A 17,928-nucleotide genomic window follows, 5' to 3' on the forward strand; every position below is an offset into this window, starting at 1 on the left:
TTATTAATAGAACATAGTGTTTAATACAGAAAATGAAGAAAGAAAAGGCTAGAGAGCCAGCCAGGAACCTGGTTATCCTTTCCTAGCATGCACCATTAAGGATTTGTGCTCTCCAGAGAGGACAGTGGTCTGAAGGGGGCTGGGGGTGTGGCATTAGCAGGGAATTGATGGGCCTTTCTGATCTTGGCAACAATGGAAAGAAGGCATTTGAAGAGAACAAAACCATAGTCACCAAGGCCAGTTTGAAGATTGTTGGACTGGTCTCTACAAGAAATTATAGCAGCCTGAATTAGGATAAAGGTAGTAGGTTGAAGAGATGGAGAAGAATGTGGAGATTAGACAATTGGTATGGCTCCCAATATCTGCTTGGGTGCCATAGGGGATAGCTGTATCAACAACTAAGCAAATGTGAAAGGAGAAGCATGTCACAGAAAGATGTCACTGAGTCTGCAGTACCTGCCAATTATCAGAGTAGATAGCAGTTTAGAGACCAATTAATATGTAGGTAGGAAACTCTAGAGAGAAATATAGGCTAGAAATAGGGAGTTGGGGAGTCATCAGTATTGAGCTGGGAATTAAAACCATGGGAGTTGTTAGAATCACATAGGAAGAATGCATAATAAAATAAGAGGACAGGTGAATAAAGGATGAAACCCTGAGGAGCACCAACTTTTAAAGGGCAGAAAGAAAGGATGAAAAGGAATAGTCATCAGGGCAAAAAGAACACTAGGAGAAAAAAGTGACGTGGAAACCAAGGAGGTATAAAATTTCAGTACAGCCTAAGTTATCAATAGACTGAATGAAGCATTGCAGACAGTTCCAGTTTTTATATATAATTCCTGATGTCTCTGATGATAATTCTAGTGATGCGTTTCAGGAGGCACTGGAGAAAAATGATGGTTGTTCCTATGAGAAATGAGAAGGAGAAAACTAACTGAAGAAAGTGTAAGCAAAATTGGGAAACACTGATACTCTGTTGAAGGATTTTCTGCCTTCTCTGTAGGAACACATAAGTTGTGGGGTTGGCCTGAGCCACAGATGATTGCAATAGAAGAACAAAGGAGGTAGGGATGCAATTGAGACTGTTGTTTAAAGTAGTACTGTGGCAAGACAGTGCCTGGGACACAGTTGAGAAATCTTTGGAATAGATATGTAATGGAGAGTAAGGCTATGACCCAGGTGGAAAATCTTCAGTGACTATGGGACAATGGCTACCAGACTAGATGCTGACAAAAGATGAAAGGATGCTTAAGTAACAAGAGCCCCAAAGAAGGAGGAGTTATAAAGATTAAGACATTGAGGCTAGGAAATTCGAGACTCTTAAGAAAATTTGCCAGACGTGCAGTTTGGCTTCTTCAACAACACCACATTTTGTCTGTCTGTTGGTTGGTTTGTTTTTGCAAGGGGGAAAAGGAGATGAAGGATGAAACTTAATAGATCCAAAGAGACAGACAAACCAATTGATCTCTACATATAAATTTTACTTAGATCCTGATTTAAATATACTATATTTAAACACACACACAGGCATTTATAGTTTCATTAGGAGAAGGTAAAAACTGACTAGATATTTGGTGATGTTAAGGAATTATTAATTATTTAGACGTCATTATGGTACCGTGGTTGTATGTTTTGTAAAGAGTCCTTATACTATAGGGACATATGTTGAGGATGGGATAATATGACACATGAGATTTGCTTCAAAAAAATCCTAAGGAGTGGGGGAATAGGTGGGTATATCAATGAAACAAGATTGGCCTTTTCTTAGCAAATATTAAAACTGGGTAAAACATCAAATTCATTAATCTCTGACTTTATATGTACCTGAAATTTTCATAATAAAAAAAATTACATTCTTGAACACCAGGGCTCTCACAAAATGTCCCAGGACGGTTCTGTAAATGTGGTCAAATCTACAAATGACAGATACAGTCATACTGAATTCACAGAGGATTAACTGAAAATTCTTATTAATACATTCAACCAAAGACCTTCCTTGTGTTATACTACCAAATAAAACTTGCTATATAAATCAACATGGAGGAGTCTGGAATTTGGATTAGGTTTCAGAAATGAAGAGCTAGATATGGACTCCAAAGAGGACAGGGACCAGAATCAGTCAAGACCACCAACAAAGTCACCCTGAAGAAAAGAGCCAAGCATGACAATGTTATCCCAGCTACACCTACTCTCAAAGAGATACACTGATCAACGCATTTGGGAACAACACTTACCATGATACTGATTCCAGAGAATGACTTGCTAAAGAAATTGGGGTTCCAGAGTAAAGAATGCAAGTTCTAAAGATCTGGATTCCCCTGCCCAGAGAAAAAGAAAATCTGAGAAAGCCTTAGAAAAAGGACAAAACCAGATATAAGATCTGTACAATGAGAGACTGTTGTTCCCAGGTCTGTTCACAAGCAGAGCCCATTGGGTATCCAGTGTTTCTAAATGGCAGAATCATTTGCTCCTTTGGAAGAAAGAGGATGTTCCAGCACAGTGGCTTGTGTGAAATACTGCAGGCTTGCATAAAACTCAGCCTCCTTCATAAATAGCATGTTTGGACCTACTGATGAAACCTCATTTCAAAAAACTCTTAAGTATAAGTGCCTGGGTGGCTCAGTTGGTTGAGCATCTGACTCTTAATCTCAGCTCAGGTCTTGATCTATAGGTTGTGAGTTCAAGCTCTACATTGGACTCCATGCTGGTCCTGGAGTCTACTTAAAAAAACTTAAAATTAAATTAAAATGAAAACCAGTAAAGTTTTAAGTAAGTAAAACTTACTTAAGTAAACCAGGTGGTAGAGTCATTAGAACTGCAACAGGAAGCAGAATGCCTGTCATTCCAACAATTCTTTCTTTGGCATCAGCCCTAAGAACGGTTCAGAACAAGGTTGTTAGAAATGTGAACTAGAAAGAGAAAAAAGAAATTATCATTTACATCAGAGATGAATAAAGATTTCCTGATAGACAATAATTCATCACCACACCAAAGCTAAGAAAAGTCCTATATACCAGTGTTCTCAAACTTTGGTGTGCATCAGAATCATCTAGAGGGCTTCGTAAAGCACAGAGACCTGGGTCCACTTCCCAGAGTTTCTAATTCAGCAAGTCTGGGCAACAGGCTAAAAATCTGCATTTCTACTACCTTCCCACATGATGCTGATGCTGATCCAGAAACCATATTTTGTGAACGCCTCCTTTAATGTGATTAAACATATATAAAGAGAAACTATCATTCTTAAAGCAGATGAACGAGGACATCAAGACACATCACATGCAGCCTTGTTGATTTTCAAGGCTAAATCTACTGAGAACCCTAATCTTAATAGTTCTGGTGTTTCAGTCCAGGTTTCCTCTACCTTGGGAAGGTGGCAGTCTCTTTGAGAGCCAGGTTTTTCCCTGTTGAAAACCACAGTGTAGACAGTCACCCAGGATGAAATCTTCTCAGAGCAACAATTGCACAGCTTTTCCAATTTGGGAAACACCAGTTATAAGAATGCAATTTCACTTATGAACTATATGCTTAAAGTGGTTAAGATGCTAAATTTTATATCTATTTTACCACAATTAAAAAAAAAAAAAGTGGGTGTGATGAGAAGTGTGAACACTTGTGTTCTAATATAACACACAATGTGGCAGCCACCCCACGTCTTTACCCTTAATCTAATATACTCTAACTTAAATGAGGTTTGACCACTCAGGAAGGATCAACAAGGGGTCATTATTCCCAAATGTTTAAAGCTTACCTTCTTCTCACAATGAAAGCAATAGAGGATTCTCAAACACAGAGTCTCTCAAGAGTGAATTTGTATGCTATCGGCCCATCAGTACCTTCAAAACAGTATTCACCTGAATTAAAAAATTCCCTATGGATTCTGATAGGGAAGAGGAACTAAAAGAATGCTCTGAAGGCCTCAGCCAAAGCCTGTCAAGGATCAAATAACAGGCCACAAAAACGGTTCTAAGCAAGACGTAGTGGAGTCACATAGGTCAGAATTGGGAAACTCAATTTAAAAAGAAAGTGAGAGGAGCCCCTACCAAAGGACTTCGTGATAAAGAGAGAAGAGACTAGAAAATCTCTGATCCTGCAGCCAGACATGGGATTTTCAGAGGGTAGCCTTTAAGAAATGCCTAACTCCCTAGACCATAACTGTGGGAAGAAGTATTTCTCCAACATTTTGAGTTCAAAAACATTTCATGAGTGCATTACCACTTTTATATGTACATAACAGCCCCAAGAAATAAATTACTGGTGCTTTGTACATTGTTATTTACTATAAACTCTAAGCACTTTTTGTCAAAGTAAAAAGCAGATAAATAGATCATACTATCAAAAATATTTTTCAAAATAATAATGAGAAACTGCTGGTGAAATTACATTTAGTCACACAACGACATAGCTAAAACTAAGCTCCAACCCCTCTTGGCCCTGTTGCAGGGCTGGCCCTTTGGCCCAGGCCACCTTTATAGTTAGTACCACACTATAGCCTCACTTAAGTGGACAGGCATGTAAACATCTTTTCCCAGACTGGCCACAGGAGGGTGCAGTCAAAGGCCATGACCCTGAACCAGGTTGAGATGTACCCTCTCCCAGCAACAATGGCAACAAAAAACAATGCAAAAATTTTTTGGATGAGATGATGTCAATTCTAATGGAGGGCAAACGTTAAAGCAGGGCTGCTGCTTACAGTCGTGCCGGATGTGCACTGCATAAGCCTTAAGGGAGCCATTTGCACTGTAGATACTGTAGGTTTGGTTTGTATATTTATCATGACAGCTTTCTGGCACAAGCATATTAAAGAAGGGACACCTTTTCCCATCTCACACAAAGGCTCCATGTGGGCTAGAGAGGGTCTGCAAGAGCAGGAATGGGGTAAGCAGGCTAGGATAGGATCCTAGGAAGGAAACACATCAGTGTAGGAAGTAGTCAGGCAGGGATATGATCATCAGGGCTGAGGCTGGTTCCCAAGAAAAGTCAGAAGAGGCTGATGAGTAAAATGAGAGAGGAAGGTGGGGAAAAAGATGGGGAGACAATATATGGTGTCAATTCTGAGAAGCTGGCTTATGAAGGGAAAAAAAAGAAATAGCTGGGAGGGGAGCAGCAATCAAGGGAAGGCTTTTGTTTTGGTTTTAAGAATAGGAGACTGTAAGTCATCAAAACAAAGAGGCAACCCACGGAATGGGAGAAGATATTTGCAAATGACAGTACAGATAAAAGGTTGATATCCAGGATCTATAAAGAACTCCTCAAACTCAACACACACAAAACAGATAATCATATTAAAAAATGGGCAGAAGATATGAATAGACACTTCTCCAATGAAGACATACAAATGGCTACCAGACACATGAAAAAATGTTCATCATCACTAGCCATCAGGGAGATTCAAATCAAAACCACATTGAGATACCACCTTACACCAGTTAGAATGGCCAAAATTAGCAAGACAGGAAACAACGTGTGTTGGAGAGGATGTGGAGAAAGGGGAACCCTCTTACACTGTTGGTGGGAATGCAAACTGGTGCAGCCACTTTGGAGAACAGTGTGGAGATTCCTCAGGAAATTAAAAATAGAGCTTCCCTATGACCCTGCAATTGCACTGCTGGGTATTTACCCCAAAGATACAGATGTAGTGAAAAGAAGGGCCATCTGTACCCCAATGTTTATAGCAGCAATGGCCACGGTCGCCAAACTGTGGAAAGAACCAAGATGTCCTTCAACGGATGAATGCATAAGGAAGATGTGGTCCATATACACTATGGAGTATTATGCCTCCATCAGAAAGGACGAATACCCAACTTTTGTAGCAACATGGACAGGACTGCAAGAGATTATGCTGAGTGAAATAAGTCAAACAGAGAAAGTCAAGTATCATATGGTTTCACTTATTGGTGGAGCATAACAAATAATATAGAGGACAAGGGTAGATGGAGAGGAGAAGGGAGTTGAGGGAAATTGGAAGGGGAGGTGAACCATGAGAGACTATGGACTCTGAAAAACAACCTGAGGGTTTTGAAGGGGCGGGGGTGGGAGGGTGGGGGAACCAGGTGGTGGGTATTAGGGAGGGCACAGATTGCGTGGAGCACTGGGTGTGGTGAAAAAACAATGAATACTGTTACGCTGAAAATAAATAAAAATTTTAATAAAAAAAAAAGGAGACTGTAGAGCCTAATTGTATGATAAAAAGAAGATGGGTGGGGGGGAGATAAATAGTGCAAAAAGAGACAGTGGAAGGACTGAAAGTAAAGTCCATGAGAATGCCAGAAGGATGGGACCAAAGAAGGCAAGGATGGGGCAACAGCAGGTCTGGAGATGGATGGAATGACAAGAGACTTTCCTCTCATCAAATAGTCAGCTTGCTCCGTAAGGTCATGAGAACCATGACCTTTGGCAATTACATGGTGCCTAAATCCAGTAGGAAGAAAGATACCTAATCAAGAGAAAATGAGTGCAGAACAACCAGGCACCCTGTCAGAGGAGCTGAAGGGGAGAAATAGGATAGAATTATGGAGGACCTTCATCCAACATACTATTTTTTAAATGTTTTTCTTTTCAACTTTCAGGTGGTTTTTGCTCTTACAGACTTTGTAATAGAAAATCTTGGAAAACGCTTTATAGAGACACCACCTGTGGACCTGCCCACTCTATATCAAGACATGTCATATAACACTCCCCTGATATTTATCTTAAGCACTGGCTCAGATCCTATGGGCGCATTCCAGAGGTTTGCCCGGGACAGTGGTTATTCAGAACGGTAAGTTCATGTGGTGCCATTTTTATAATTCATACGAACATCTCCTTGTTAAAGTTTGCCCTTTTTCTCCTCTCTGTGGAGTGTGAATCCCCACATTAGGTATCCCTTACTAAATAAATTAAGATACATTAATATTTAGCTGTGTCTGTTGTTAAAATGGGGTCAAAAATAATAAAAAGCAGATGTAAACTTTATTTGAATAAGGAAAGCTTATCCAAAATGTGTAATAAGCTAGTGGAATATGGATTAAAACTTATTTAAGACATTACCTTACTGTAACTGTAAAAGGGCTGATTTACTCCATATAAAATGTGCAAAAAAATTCCAGAGCTCCTTATGTTCTATTATCAGTTTCCTCTTTCTCATGAGCCTCTACCCTGCTGAATAAAAGGGGCAGGGGGAAGTTTAAACTCACACATTTACTTTACTTTAAATGCATCCAGGGTAAGCTGATTTGGTTTCTCTCTCAAAAAAAAGGTCAGTCTGGGACGCCTGGGTGGCTCAGTTGGTTAAGCAGCTGCCTTCGGCTCTGGTCATGATCCCAGCATCCTGGGATCGAGTCCCACATCGGGCTCCTTGCTCGGCGGGGAGCCTGCTTCTCCCTCTGCCTCTGCCTACCACTCTGTCTGCCTGTGCTTGCTCGCTCTCTCTCTAACAAATAAATAAATTAAAAAAAAAAAAAAGGTCAGTCTTCCTGACTTCTTCTTCTCCCAGTCCTCTCCAAAATGGTGTTCAGATGGGTAGGGAAGTGCATAAGACCTCAGGGTGGTAGGGGAGGGTAAGGATCTCTTATCTACAAGGTAATTTCCAGCCTTGACACCTGACAGGCACCCCCCTCCCAATGGAGTGGCTGGTCTGGCCTTTTCCCTGGTAAGATTATAAGATGGTGGGTCCTATCTGTTCATTTGGAGTTCATAGTGTGCACTAGTCAGGCTTCTCCAGAGAAACAGATCCAATTAGGAAAAGAAAGGAAAGTAGAGGAGAGGAGGAAAGAAAGAAGGAGGAAAAGGAGGGAGGGAGGGAAGAAAGGAAGAAGGAAGGAAAGAGGAAAGAAAGAGAGATGGAAAGGAAAGAAAAAATCTTTTATGTTTATATACATATATAACATATAATGGTATTTATTTTATATATATATATATATATATATATATATATATATATGAAACTTGCTTACATGATTATGGAGGCTGAGGAGTCCCAAAATCAGCAGCCAGCAAGGAGGAAATAAATCCAAGAGAGCCAATGTTTAGTTCCAGTGCAAAGGCCTAAAAACCAGGAGAACTAATGGTATAAGTTCTAGTGTGAAAGCCAGGAGGCTTAACACCCAAGAACCAGCGTTTCTGTCTGAATCCAAATGCCAGAAAAGACCAATGTCACCATTCAGACAGGCAGGAGGAACTCCCTCTAACTCAGCCTTTTTGTTCTATTCAGGTCTTCAATTGATTGTATGGAGCCTATTCACATTGAGGAGAGCAATCTGCTTTACTCAGTTTACCCATTCAAATGTTAATCTCACCCAGAAACACCTTCACAGGCTCACCCAGAGTAATGTTTGGCCAAATATCTGGATACTGTGTGACCCAGTCAAGTTGACACATAGAATTTATGATCCTAGTCATTTGTTTGCCTATAGTTCTGAAATCCTAACAAAGAATTGGTATAGGGAACTGTTAAGAGCTCCCGTGAATTAATAAGAAAAAGAAAATAGCACTGGGTGGCTCAGCACCTGGTTAAGTGTCCAACTCTTGATCTCAGAAAAAGAAAACAGTCCAATATAAACAAAGACAAAAAATATGAGCAGGAGAGTTTCTGGAATTTTCAGAATAGAAAATTGCAGAAACCTAAATGTCTGATAAGCATATGAAAAGATGTCTGTCCTCACAAGTAATTAGGATACAACAAATTAAAGCCATTAAAGAGATATCATTTTCATACCCAAGAAATTGGCAAAATGGTGGCAAAGGTATGGAGCAATGGAAACATCCATATTACAAGTAAGAGTGAAAAATTGCTTAAAATCAATTTGAAGAGTTAACAGTATGTTAAAGTTGAAAATGGCATCCCCTACATCTCAACAAGTCATTACTGAATCTGCAACCTAGAATAAAATCAGTCACATGGTGCATGGAGCTGTGCTCAAGAACATTTGTAGAAACATAACAAAAAACAGTGGAACCATCCAAAATGTCCATCTAGAAAAATGATCATACAAGTTGTGGTATACTTATAAAATTGAATATAATACACTATTAATGAATAAACTAGAACTATGTATATCAACAGATAGGTCACATGAACTAATACAGAGCCAAAAAAATAAATTGCAGAAAAACTATATTATATTGGAGAAGTATGATAAAATACATAAACATTTAAAACTATATATGTTATATATTGTTTAGGAATTCATAAAATTACAGTAACAGTATAAAGGAAGGTAGGGAACTTACACCAAATCCAGGATAGCAGTGACCTTGGAAAGTGAAGGTTGGGTAATGAGATAGAAGTGGACAAGGACATTGCAGGTTCAGATCATGTAAACAGTGTTTTATTTCATACACTGGTTTGTGGGTACATGAATATTCACTATATTAACTTTGTAGCTTTTGTATGTCTCAAATATTTCAAAGTATTAAACATAAAATAATTCAAGGAGGAGGGAGTCAAGATGGCGGAGAAGTAGCAGGCTGAGATGACATCGGGTAGCAGGAGATCAGCTAGATAGCTTATCTAACCATTGTGAACACCTACAAATCCAATGGGAAATCGAAGAGAAGAAGAGCAACAATTCCAGAAACAGAAAATAGATCACTTTCTGAAAGGTAGGACCTGCAGAGAAGTGAATCCAAAGTGACGGGAAGACAGACTGTGGGGGGAAGGGCCGGCAACGGCGGAGCAACGGAGCACAACATCAGGACTTTTAAAAGTCTGCTCCATGGAGGGACATTGCTCCAGAGGCTAAACCGGGGGGAAGCCCAGGCGGGGTCAGTGTAACCCCAGGTCCCGCGGGGTCACAGAAGGACCGGGGGTGTCTGAGTGCCGCATAGCTCGCAGGTATTAGAGCGGGGAAGCTGGCTACAGCGACAAAGCCGAGGAGTGAGCTCTCAGCCCGGGGTTACCTTGTGCCAGTTGCAGGCTGGGTGGGCTCGGAGTGCGGCCGGAGGCCACGGAGACGGAAGCGACCGGGCGCTTTTCTCCAAGTGCCAGCAATTGACTGCTTTCCTCCAGGGGCGACCGCAGGCCAGGGAGGCGGGGCGGTTGGGCGCTTTTCTCTGAGGGCGCACTGAAGAGCAGGACCCCAAGTTCTTAGCTCCTCCTGGCTGGAGATTGGGACGTTGCCTCTTCATTCCCGTCCTCCGGAACTCTACAGAAAGCGTTCAGAGAACAAAAGCTCCCGAAAGCAAACCCCAGCGGATTACTTACCCCGGCCCCTGGCAAGGGTGGTGCAATTCCACCTGTGGCAAAGACTCTTGAGAATCACTACAACAGGCCCCTCCCCCAGAAGATCAACAAGAAACCCAGCCAAAACCAACTTCGCTCACCAAGAACAGCGGAATTCTAGAGGAGGAGAAAGCAAATCTTATCTGGACAAAATGACAAGGCAGAAAAACTCACCACAGAAAAAAGAACAAGAGGCAGTTCCGAAGGCTGGGGACCTAATCAATACAGACATTGGTAACATGACAAATCTAGAGTTCAGAATGACGATTCTCAAGGTTCTAGACAGGCTTGAAAAAGGCATAGAAGATATTAGAGAAACCCTCTCCGGAGAGATAAAAGCCCTTTCTGGAGAAATAAAAGAACTAAAATCTAACCAAGTTGAAATAAAAAAAGCTATTAATGAGGTGCAATCAAAAATGGAAGCTCTTACTGCTAGGATAAATGAGGCAGAAGAAAGAATTAGTGACATAGAAGACCAAATGACAGAGAATAAAGAAGCTGAGCAAAAGAGAGACAAAGAAATACTGGACCATGAGGAGAGAATTCGAGAGATAAGTGACACCATAAGATGACACAACTCTTAGAATAATTGGGATTCCAGAAGAAGAAGAAAGAGAGAGGGGAGCAGAAGGTATATTGGAGACAATTATTGGAGAGAATTTCCCTAATATGGCAAAGGGAACAAACATCAAAATCCAGGAGATGCTAAGAACGCCCCTCAAAATCAATAAAAATAGGTCCACACCTCATCACCTGATAGTAAAATTTACAAGTCTTAGTGACAAAGAGAAAATCCTGAAAGCAGCCCGGGAAAAGAAGTCTGTAACATACAAGGGTAAAAACATTAGATTGGCAGCAGACCTATCGACAGAGACCTGGCAGGCCAGAAAGAACTGGCATGATATATTCAGAGCACTAAACGAGAAAAACATGCAGCCAAGAATACTCTATCCGGCTAGGCTATCACTGAAAATAGAAGGAGAGATAAAGAGCTTCCAGGACAAACAAAAGCTGAAAGAATTTGCAAACACCAAACCAGCTCTACAGGAAATATTGAAAGGGGTCCTCTAAGCAAAGAGAGACCCTAAAAGTAGTAGATCAGAAAGAAACAGAGACAATATACAGTAACAGTCACCTTACAGGCATTACAATGGCACTAAATTCATATCTCTCAATAGTTACCCTGAATGTTAATGGGCTAAATGCCCCAATCAAAAGACACAGGGTATCAGAATGGATAAAAAAACAAAACCCATCAATATGCTGCCTACAAGAAACTCATTTTAGACCCGAAGACACCTCCAGATTTAAAGTGAGAGGGTGAAAAACAATGTACCATGCTAATGGACATCAGAAGAAAGCTGGGGTGGCAATCCTTATATCAGATCAATTAGATTTTAAGCTAAAGACTATAATAAGAGATGAGGAAGGACACTATATCATACTCAAAGGGTCTGTCCAACAAGAAGACCTAACAATCTTAAATATCTATGCCCCTAACATGGGAGCAGCCAACTATATAAACCAATTAATAACAAAATCAAAGAAATACATCGACAGTAATACAATAATAGCAGGGGACTTTAACACTCCCCTCACTGAAATGGACAGATCATCTAAGCAAAAGATCAACAAGGAAATAAAGGCCTTAAATGACACACTGGACCAGATGGACATCACAGATATATTCAGAACATTCCATCCCAAAGCAACAGAATATACATTCTTCTCTAGTGCACATGGAACATTCTCCAGAATAGACCACATCCTGGGTCATAAATCCGGTCTCAACCGGTATCAAAAGATTGAGATCATTCCCTGCATATTTACAGACCACAATGCTCTGAAGCTATAACTCAATCACAAGAGGAAATTTGGAAAGAACGCAAATACATGGAGACTAAACAGCATCCTTCTAAAAAATGAATGGGTCAACTAGGAAATTAAAGAAGAATTGAAAAAATTCATGGAAACAAATGATAATGAAAACACAATGGCTCAAAATCTGTGGGACACAACAAAGGCAGTCCTGAGAGGAAAATATATAGCAATACAAGCCTTTCTCAAGAAACAAGAAAGGTCTCAAATACACAACCTAACCCTACACCTAAAGGAGCTGGAGAAAGAACAACAAAGAAAGCCTAAACCCAGCAGGAGAAGAGAAATCATAAAGATCAGAGCAGAAATCAATGAAATAGAAACTTAAAAAAAAGAGAACAAATCAACAAAACTAGGAGCTGGTTCTTTGAAAGAATTAATAAGATTGACAAACCCCTGGCCAGACTTATCAAAAAGAAAAGAGCAAGGACCCAAATAAATAAAATCATGAATGAAAGAGGAGAGATCACAACCAACACCAAAGAAATACAAACAATTATAAGAACATATTATAAGCAATTGTACACCAACAAATTTGACAACCTGGAAGAAATGGATACATTTCTAGAGACATATAAACTACCGCAACTGAACCAGGAAGAAATAGAAAATCTGAACAGACCCATAACCAGTAAGGAGATTGAAATAGTCATCAAAAATCTCCAAACAAACAAAAGTCCAGGACCAGACAGCTTCCCAGGGGAATTCTACCAAACATTTAAAAAAGAATTAATTCCTATTCTCCTGAAACTGTTCCAAAAAATAGAAATGGAAGGAAAACTCCCAAACTCATTTTATGAGGCCAGCATCACCTTGATCCCAAAACCAGACAAGGATCCTACCAAAAAAGAGAATTTTAGACCAATATCCTTGATGAACACAGATGCGAAAATTCTCACCAAAATACTGGCCAATAGGATCCAACAGTACATTAAAAGGATTATTCACCACGACCAAGTGGGATTTATTCCAGTGCTGCAAGGTTGGTTCAACATTCACAAATCCATCAATGTGATACAATACATTAATAAAAAAAAGAATAAGAACCATATGATACTCTCAATAGATGCTGAAAAAGCATTTGACAAAGTGCAGCATCCCTTCCTGATTAAAACTTTTCAAAGTGTAGGGATAGAAGGCTCATACCCCAATATTATCAAAGCCATCTATGAAAAACCCACTGCAAATATCATTCTCAATGGAGAAAAACTGAAAGCTTTTCCGCTAAGGTCAGGAACACGGCAAGGATGTCTGTTATCACCACTGCTGTTCAACATAGTACTAGAAGTCCTAGCCTCAGCAATCAGACAACAAAAAGAAATTAAAGGCATCTGAATTGGCAAAGAAGTCAAACTATCACTCTTTGCAGATGATATGATACTATATGTGGAAAACCCAAAAGGCTCCAAAACTGCTAGAACTTGTACAGAAATTCAGTGAAGTGTCAGGATATAAAATCAATGCACAGAAATCAGTCGCATTTCTTTACAGTAACAACAAGACAGAAGAAAGAGAAATTGAGGAGTCAGTCCCATTTACAATCGCACCCAAAACCATAAGATACCTAGGAATAAATCTAACCAAAGAGGCAAAGAATCTATACTCAGAAAACTATAAAGTACTCATGAAAGAAATTGAGGAAGACACAAAGAAATGGAAAAATATTCTATGCTCATGGATTGGAAGAACAAATATTGTGTAAAGGTCTATTCTACCTAAAGCAATCTACACATTTAATGCAATCCCTATCAAAATCCCATCCATTTTTTTAAAGAAATAGAGCAAACAATCCTAAAATTTATATGGAACCAGAAAAGACCTCGAATAGCCAAAGGAATATTGAAAAAGAAAGCCAAAGTTGGTGGCATCACAATTCCAGACTTCAAGCTCTATTACAAAGCTGTCATCATCAAGACAGTATGGTACTGGCACAAAAACAGACACATACATCAATGGAACAGAATAGAGAGCCCAGAAATAGACCCTCAACTCTGTGGTCAACTAATCTTCAACAAAGCAGGAAGGAATGTCCAATGGAAAAAAGACAGCAATGGTGCTGGAAAAATTGGACAGCCACATGCAGAAAAATGAAATTGGACTATTTCCTTACACCACACACGAAAATAGACTCCAAATGGATGAAAGACCTCAATGTGAGACAGGACTCCATCAAAATCCTTGAGGAGAACACAGGCAGCAACCTCTTTGACCTCAACTACAGCAACTTCTTCCTAGGAACATCGCCAAAGGCAACAGAAGCAAGGGCAAAAATGAACTATTGGGATTTCATCAAGATCAAAAGCTTTTGCACAGCAAAAGAAACAGTCAACAAAACCAAAAGACAACCAACAGAATGGGAGAAGATATTTACAAATGACATCAGATAAAGGGCTAGTATCCAAAATCTATAAAGAACTTCTCAAACTCAACACCCAAAGAACAAAGAATCCTATCAAGAAATGGGCAGAAGACATGAACAGACATTTCTGCAAAGAAGACATCAGATGGCCAACAGACACATGAAAAAATGCTCCACATCACTCGGCATCAGGGAAATACAAATCAAAACCACAATGAGATACCACCTCACACCAGTCAGAATGGCTAAAATTTACAAGTCAAGAAATAACAGATGCTGGCAAGGATGCGGAGAGAGGGGAACCCTCCTACACTGCTGGTGGGAATGCAAGCTGGTGCAACCACTCTGGAAAACAGTGCGGAGGTTCCTCAAAAAACTGAAAATAGAGCTACCCTATAACCCAGCAATTGCACTACTGGGTATATATCCTAAAGATACAAACGTGGTGCTCCGAAGGGGCACGTGCACCCGAATGTTTGTAGCAGCAATGTCCACAATAGCCAAACTGTGGAAAGAACCTAGATGTCCATCAACAGATGAATGGATGAAGAAGATGTGGTGTATATATATACAATGGAATACTATGCAGCCATCAAAAGAAATGAAATCTTGCCATTTGCGACAACATGGATGGAACTAGAGGGTATTATGCTTAGCGAAATAAGTCAATCGGAGAAAGACAACTATCATATGATCTCTTTGATATGAGGAAGTGGAGATGCAATGTGGGGGGGCTAGGGGGAGGTAGGAAAAGAAAAAATGAAAAGATGGGATTGGGAGGGAGACAAACCATAAAAGACTCAATCTCAAAAAAACAGACTGAGGGTTGCTGGGGGGAGGGGGGACGGGAGAGGGTGGTGGGGATATGGACATTGGGAAGGGTATGTGCTACGATGAGTGCTGTGAAATGTGTAAACCTGGTGATTCACAGACCTGTACCCCTGGAGATAAAAATACATTATATGTTTATTAAAAAATAAAAATAAAAATAAAAAAATTTTTAAAAAAAGATTGGGTCACAAAAAAAATAAAATAAAATAAAATAATTCAAGATAATCGGAGGGAGGGATGTTAATAGGTAGTTAATATGTGTTAAGTTCTTGATGTATTCAGGAAGAAAAAAGAAGCACAGAATAACTCTGTTTTCCTCTGGAAAATTTGTGTTTGTGTTTGGACATGTTGGAATTTTTAGGGAAAACACAAGAATAATAAATATAGCGTCCAAGCCAGCAGAGGAACAAAAGAATATGTAGTGCAATATTCTAATCCAACATTAGATAGGAAAGAAGAAGAAAAATAAATTCAAAGATAAAATATAGTAAATCAAAAAGCCAAACCAGAATAGAGAAATCGATTCAAATATCTAAAGTATACATATCTCACCTGTGAAAAGATAAATATGACCAAGTTGGATTTTAAAAGTAACATTTAGCTATATGCCACTCAGAAAATGCATAAATAATACAAAGACAGCATAGGAAAGTAGAAAATAAAGAGATATTATGCAAATACTAACCAAAAGAAAGCTGTTAACAGTTCCAATGTATATCACAAAATAGAGTTGGGAGCAAAAAAAAAAAAAAAAAAAAAATTAGGGATTAAAAGGGCAACTGTATGATATATAGAAAAACCCACAAACAAAAAAATACCAATTGTACAATTGTACACAACTAACAAAGCTTGAAATCTATAAAGCAAAAACTAGAGAAACTAATATAAGGAGAAATTGATAAATTAACATTAATGTGGAAAATTTTAATACATCTCTAATAGAAACTATATGAAGAATAAAAAGAAAAAGTTTGCAGAATTGTTAAGAATATAGAACATTCAGACAATAAATTTAATAGTGAAATTAATGACCTTTGATCTTTACACTCAATGCATAGAACAAATACAAGTTCTTCAAATACACGTGGAACATTTATAAGAATTAACCATGTACTAAGACATATTTTAAAAATAAGATAACCTTAATCCCTGACATAATTAATATTAAAAATCAATCTTAAAGGTTAATTTTTTTAATATTTGAAAAACAAAAAATGCCCTTTTGAACAATTCATCTATTAAAAGCAAATTTCCCAATAAGTGGAAGTACATAACAAAAACAATATTACATATCAAAAATCATTAAGGTATAGTAATGAGGCACTTAGCTGTAAATTTATGAATATTTAAGGACTTCTGGTCCAGAAATGTCAGACTAAGAACTCAGACTAATATCCCCACTAAGAACACCTAGAAACCTTGAGCAAAGTATATTTTTTAATATACAAAACATTTTTAAAAACATTTTTTAAAATGCTTGAATGTTTGGAGAATGAAGTAAGGAATAGTGAAGAGATGAAGAAAACCCAGTTAGTCCTGTACTCACAGAGAGGCATCAGAAGAGGAGGCAAAGAGGCTGAGAAGTTGAGCAAAACTTTTCATTGATTAAATAGACAAAAGAGAATCGGGGCACCTGGGTGGTTCAGTAGGTTAAAGCCTCTGCCTTTGGCTCAGGTCATGATTCCAGGGTTCTGGGATTGAGCCCCACATTGGGCTCTCTGCTCAGTAGGGAGCCTGCTTCCTCCTCTCTTTCTGCCTGTCTCTTGCCTACTTGTGATCTCTGTCTGTCAAATAAATAAATAAATAAAATCTTAAAAAAAAAAAAAAGAAATATACTTACAAGGAAATTATGGTGATCCCTGATTAGCAGTACCTCTAGCTGCTTGCCAGAAGAAGATGTGAATCTTGTGTGGAGGAACACAAAATCATAGGCACATGATAAAATATAACCAGGGACACAAGAAGGCCAAAAAGTATATTTAAAACAAGTCAAGAGAAACAATATATAATAGGAACAGAGTACAGCATCCTGATAAAGGATATATGAGATTGATTTTTAAACAGCAATCTTTAAATGTTCAAAAAGGAAAGATTGAGAAAATTGACAGAGAACTAAAGTTATTTAAAAGCAGAATTCTAGAATTGAAAACTAACCAAAATTAAGAATTCCAAGATGAAATTGATGAGTAAAAAGCATGCAGAGACTCAACAAGATCTAATAAGATATAATCTGAGTCCCAGAGGAGAGAAGAACACAGAATAATATTTCAATAAGCAGTGGCTGAAAATCTTCCAAAACTGACAAAAGACACCAATTCACAAATTAAATAAACTCTACCAAATGAAAAAGTGTAATAAACACAAACAATTCTACCTAGGGTGCCTGGCTGGCTTGGCTGATAGAGCATGTGACTCTTGATCCCAGGGCTGAGAGTTTGAGCTCCACATTGGGTGTGGAGATTACTCAAAAATTAAATCTTTAAAACAAACAAGTAAACAAAAAACAAATTCTACCAAGACCCATCACAGTAAATTGTAGAAAAAACAAAGACAATACACTAAAAACAGATTATCTTCAAAGATGCAAGTAAGCTGTTGACGGATTTCTCTGCAGAAACAATGAAAGGCACAAAAATGTATATTCAAAGTACTGAAAGCAGGT

The 17,928-nt window shown here is 38.8% G+C and overlaps 1 protein-coding gene across 1 annotated transcript in view; it reads left to right on the forward strand.

The window, feature by feature from the left end:
• DNAH6 (dynein axonemal heavy chain 6) overlaps positions 1 to 17,928 on the forward strand; it is a gene marked incomplete at its 5' end in the record, with an annotated part of 237,936 nt that overhangs the window by 163,809 nt on the left and 56,199 nt on the right. Inside the window, one exon of the mRNA XM_080813644.1 lies at positions 6,567 to 6,757. Within this exon, the coding sequence (XP_080669770.1) occupies positions 6,567 to 6,757 (191 nt within the window). The remainder of the gene's footprint in view (positions 1 to 6,566; positions 6,758 to 17,928) is intronic.

Source organism: Martes martes (genome assembly GCF_963455335.1).
Source record: "Martes martes genome assembly, chromosome: 9".
Lineage (NCBI taxonomy): Eukaryota > Metazoa > Chordata > Mammalia > Carnivora > Mustelidae > Martes > Martes martes.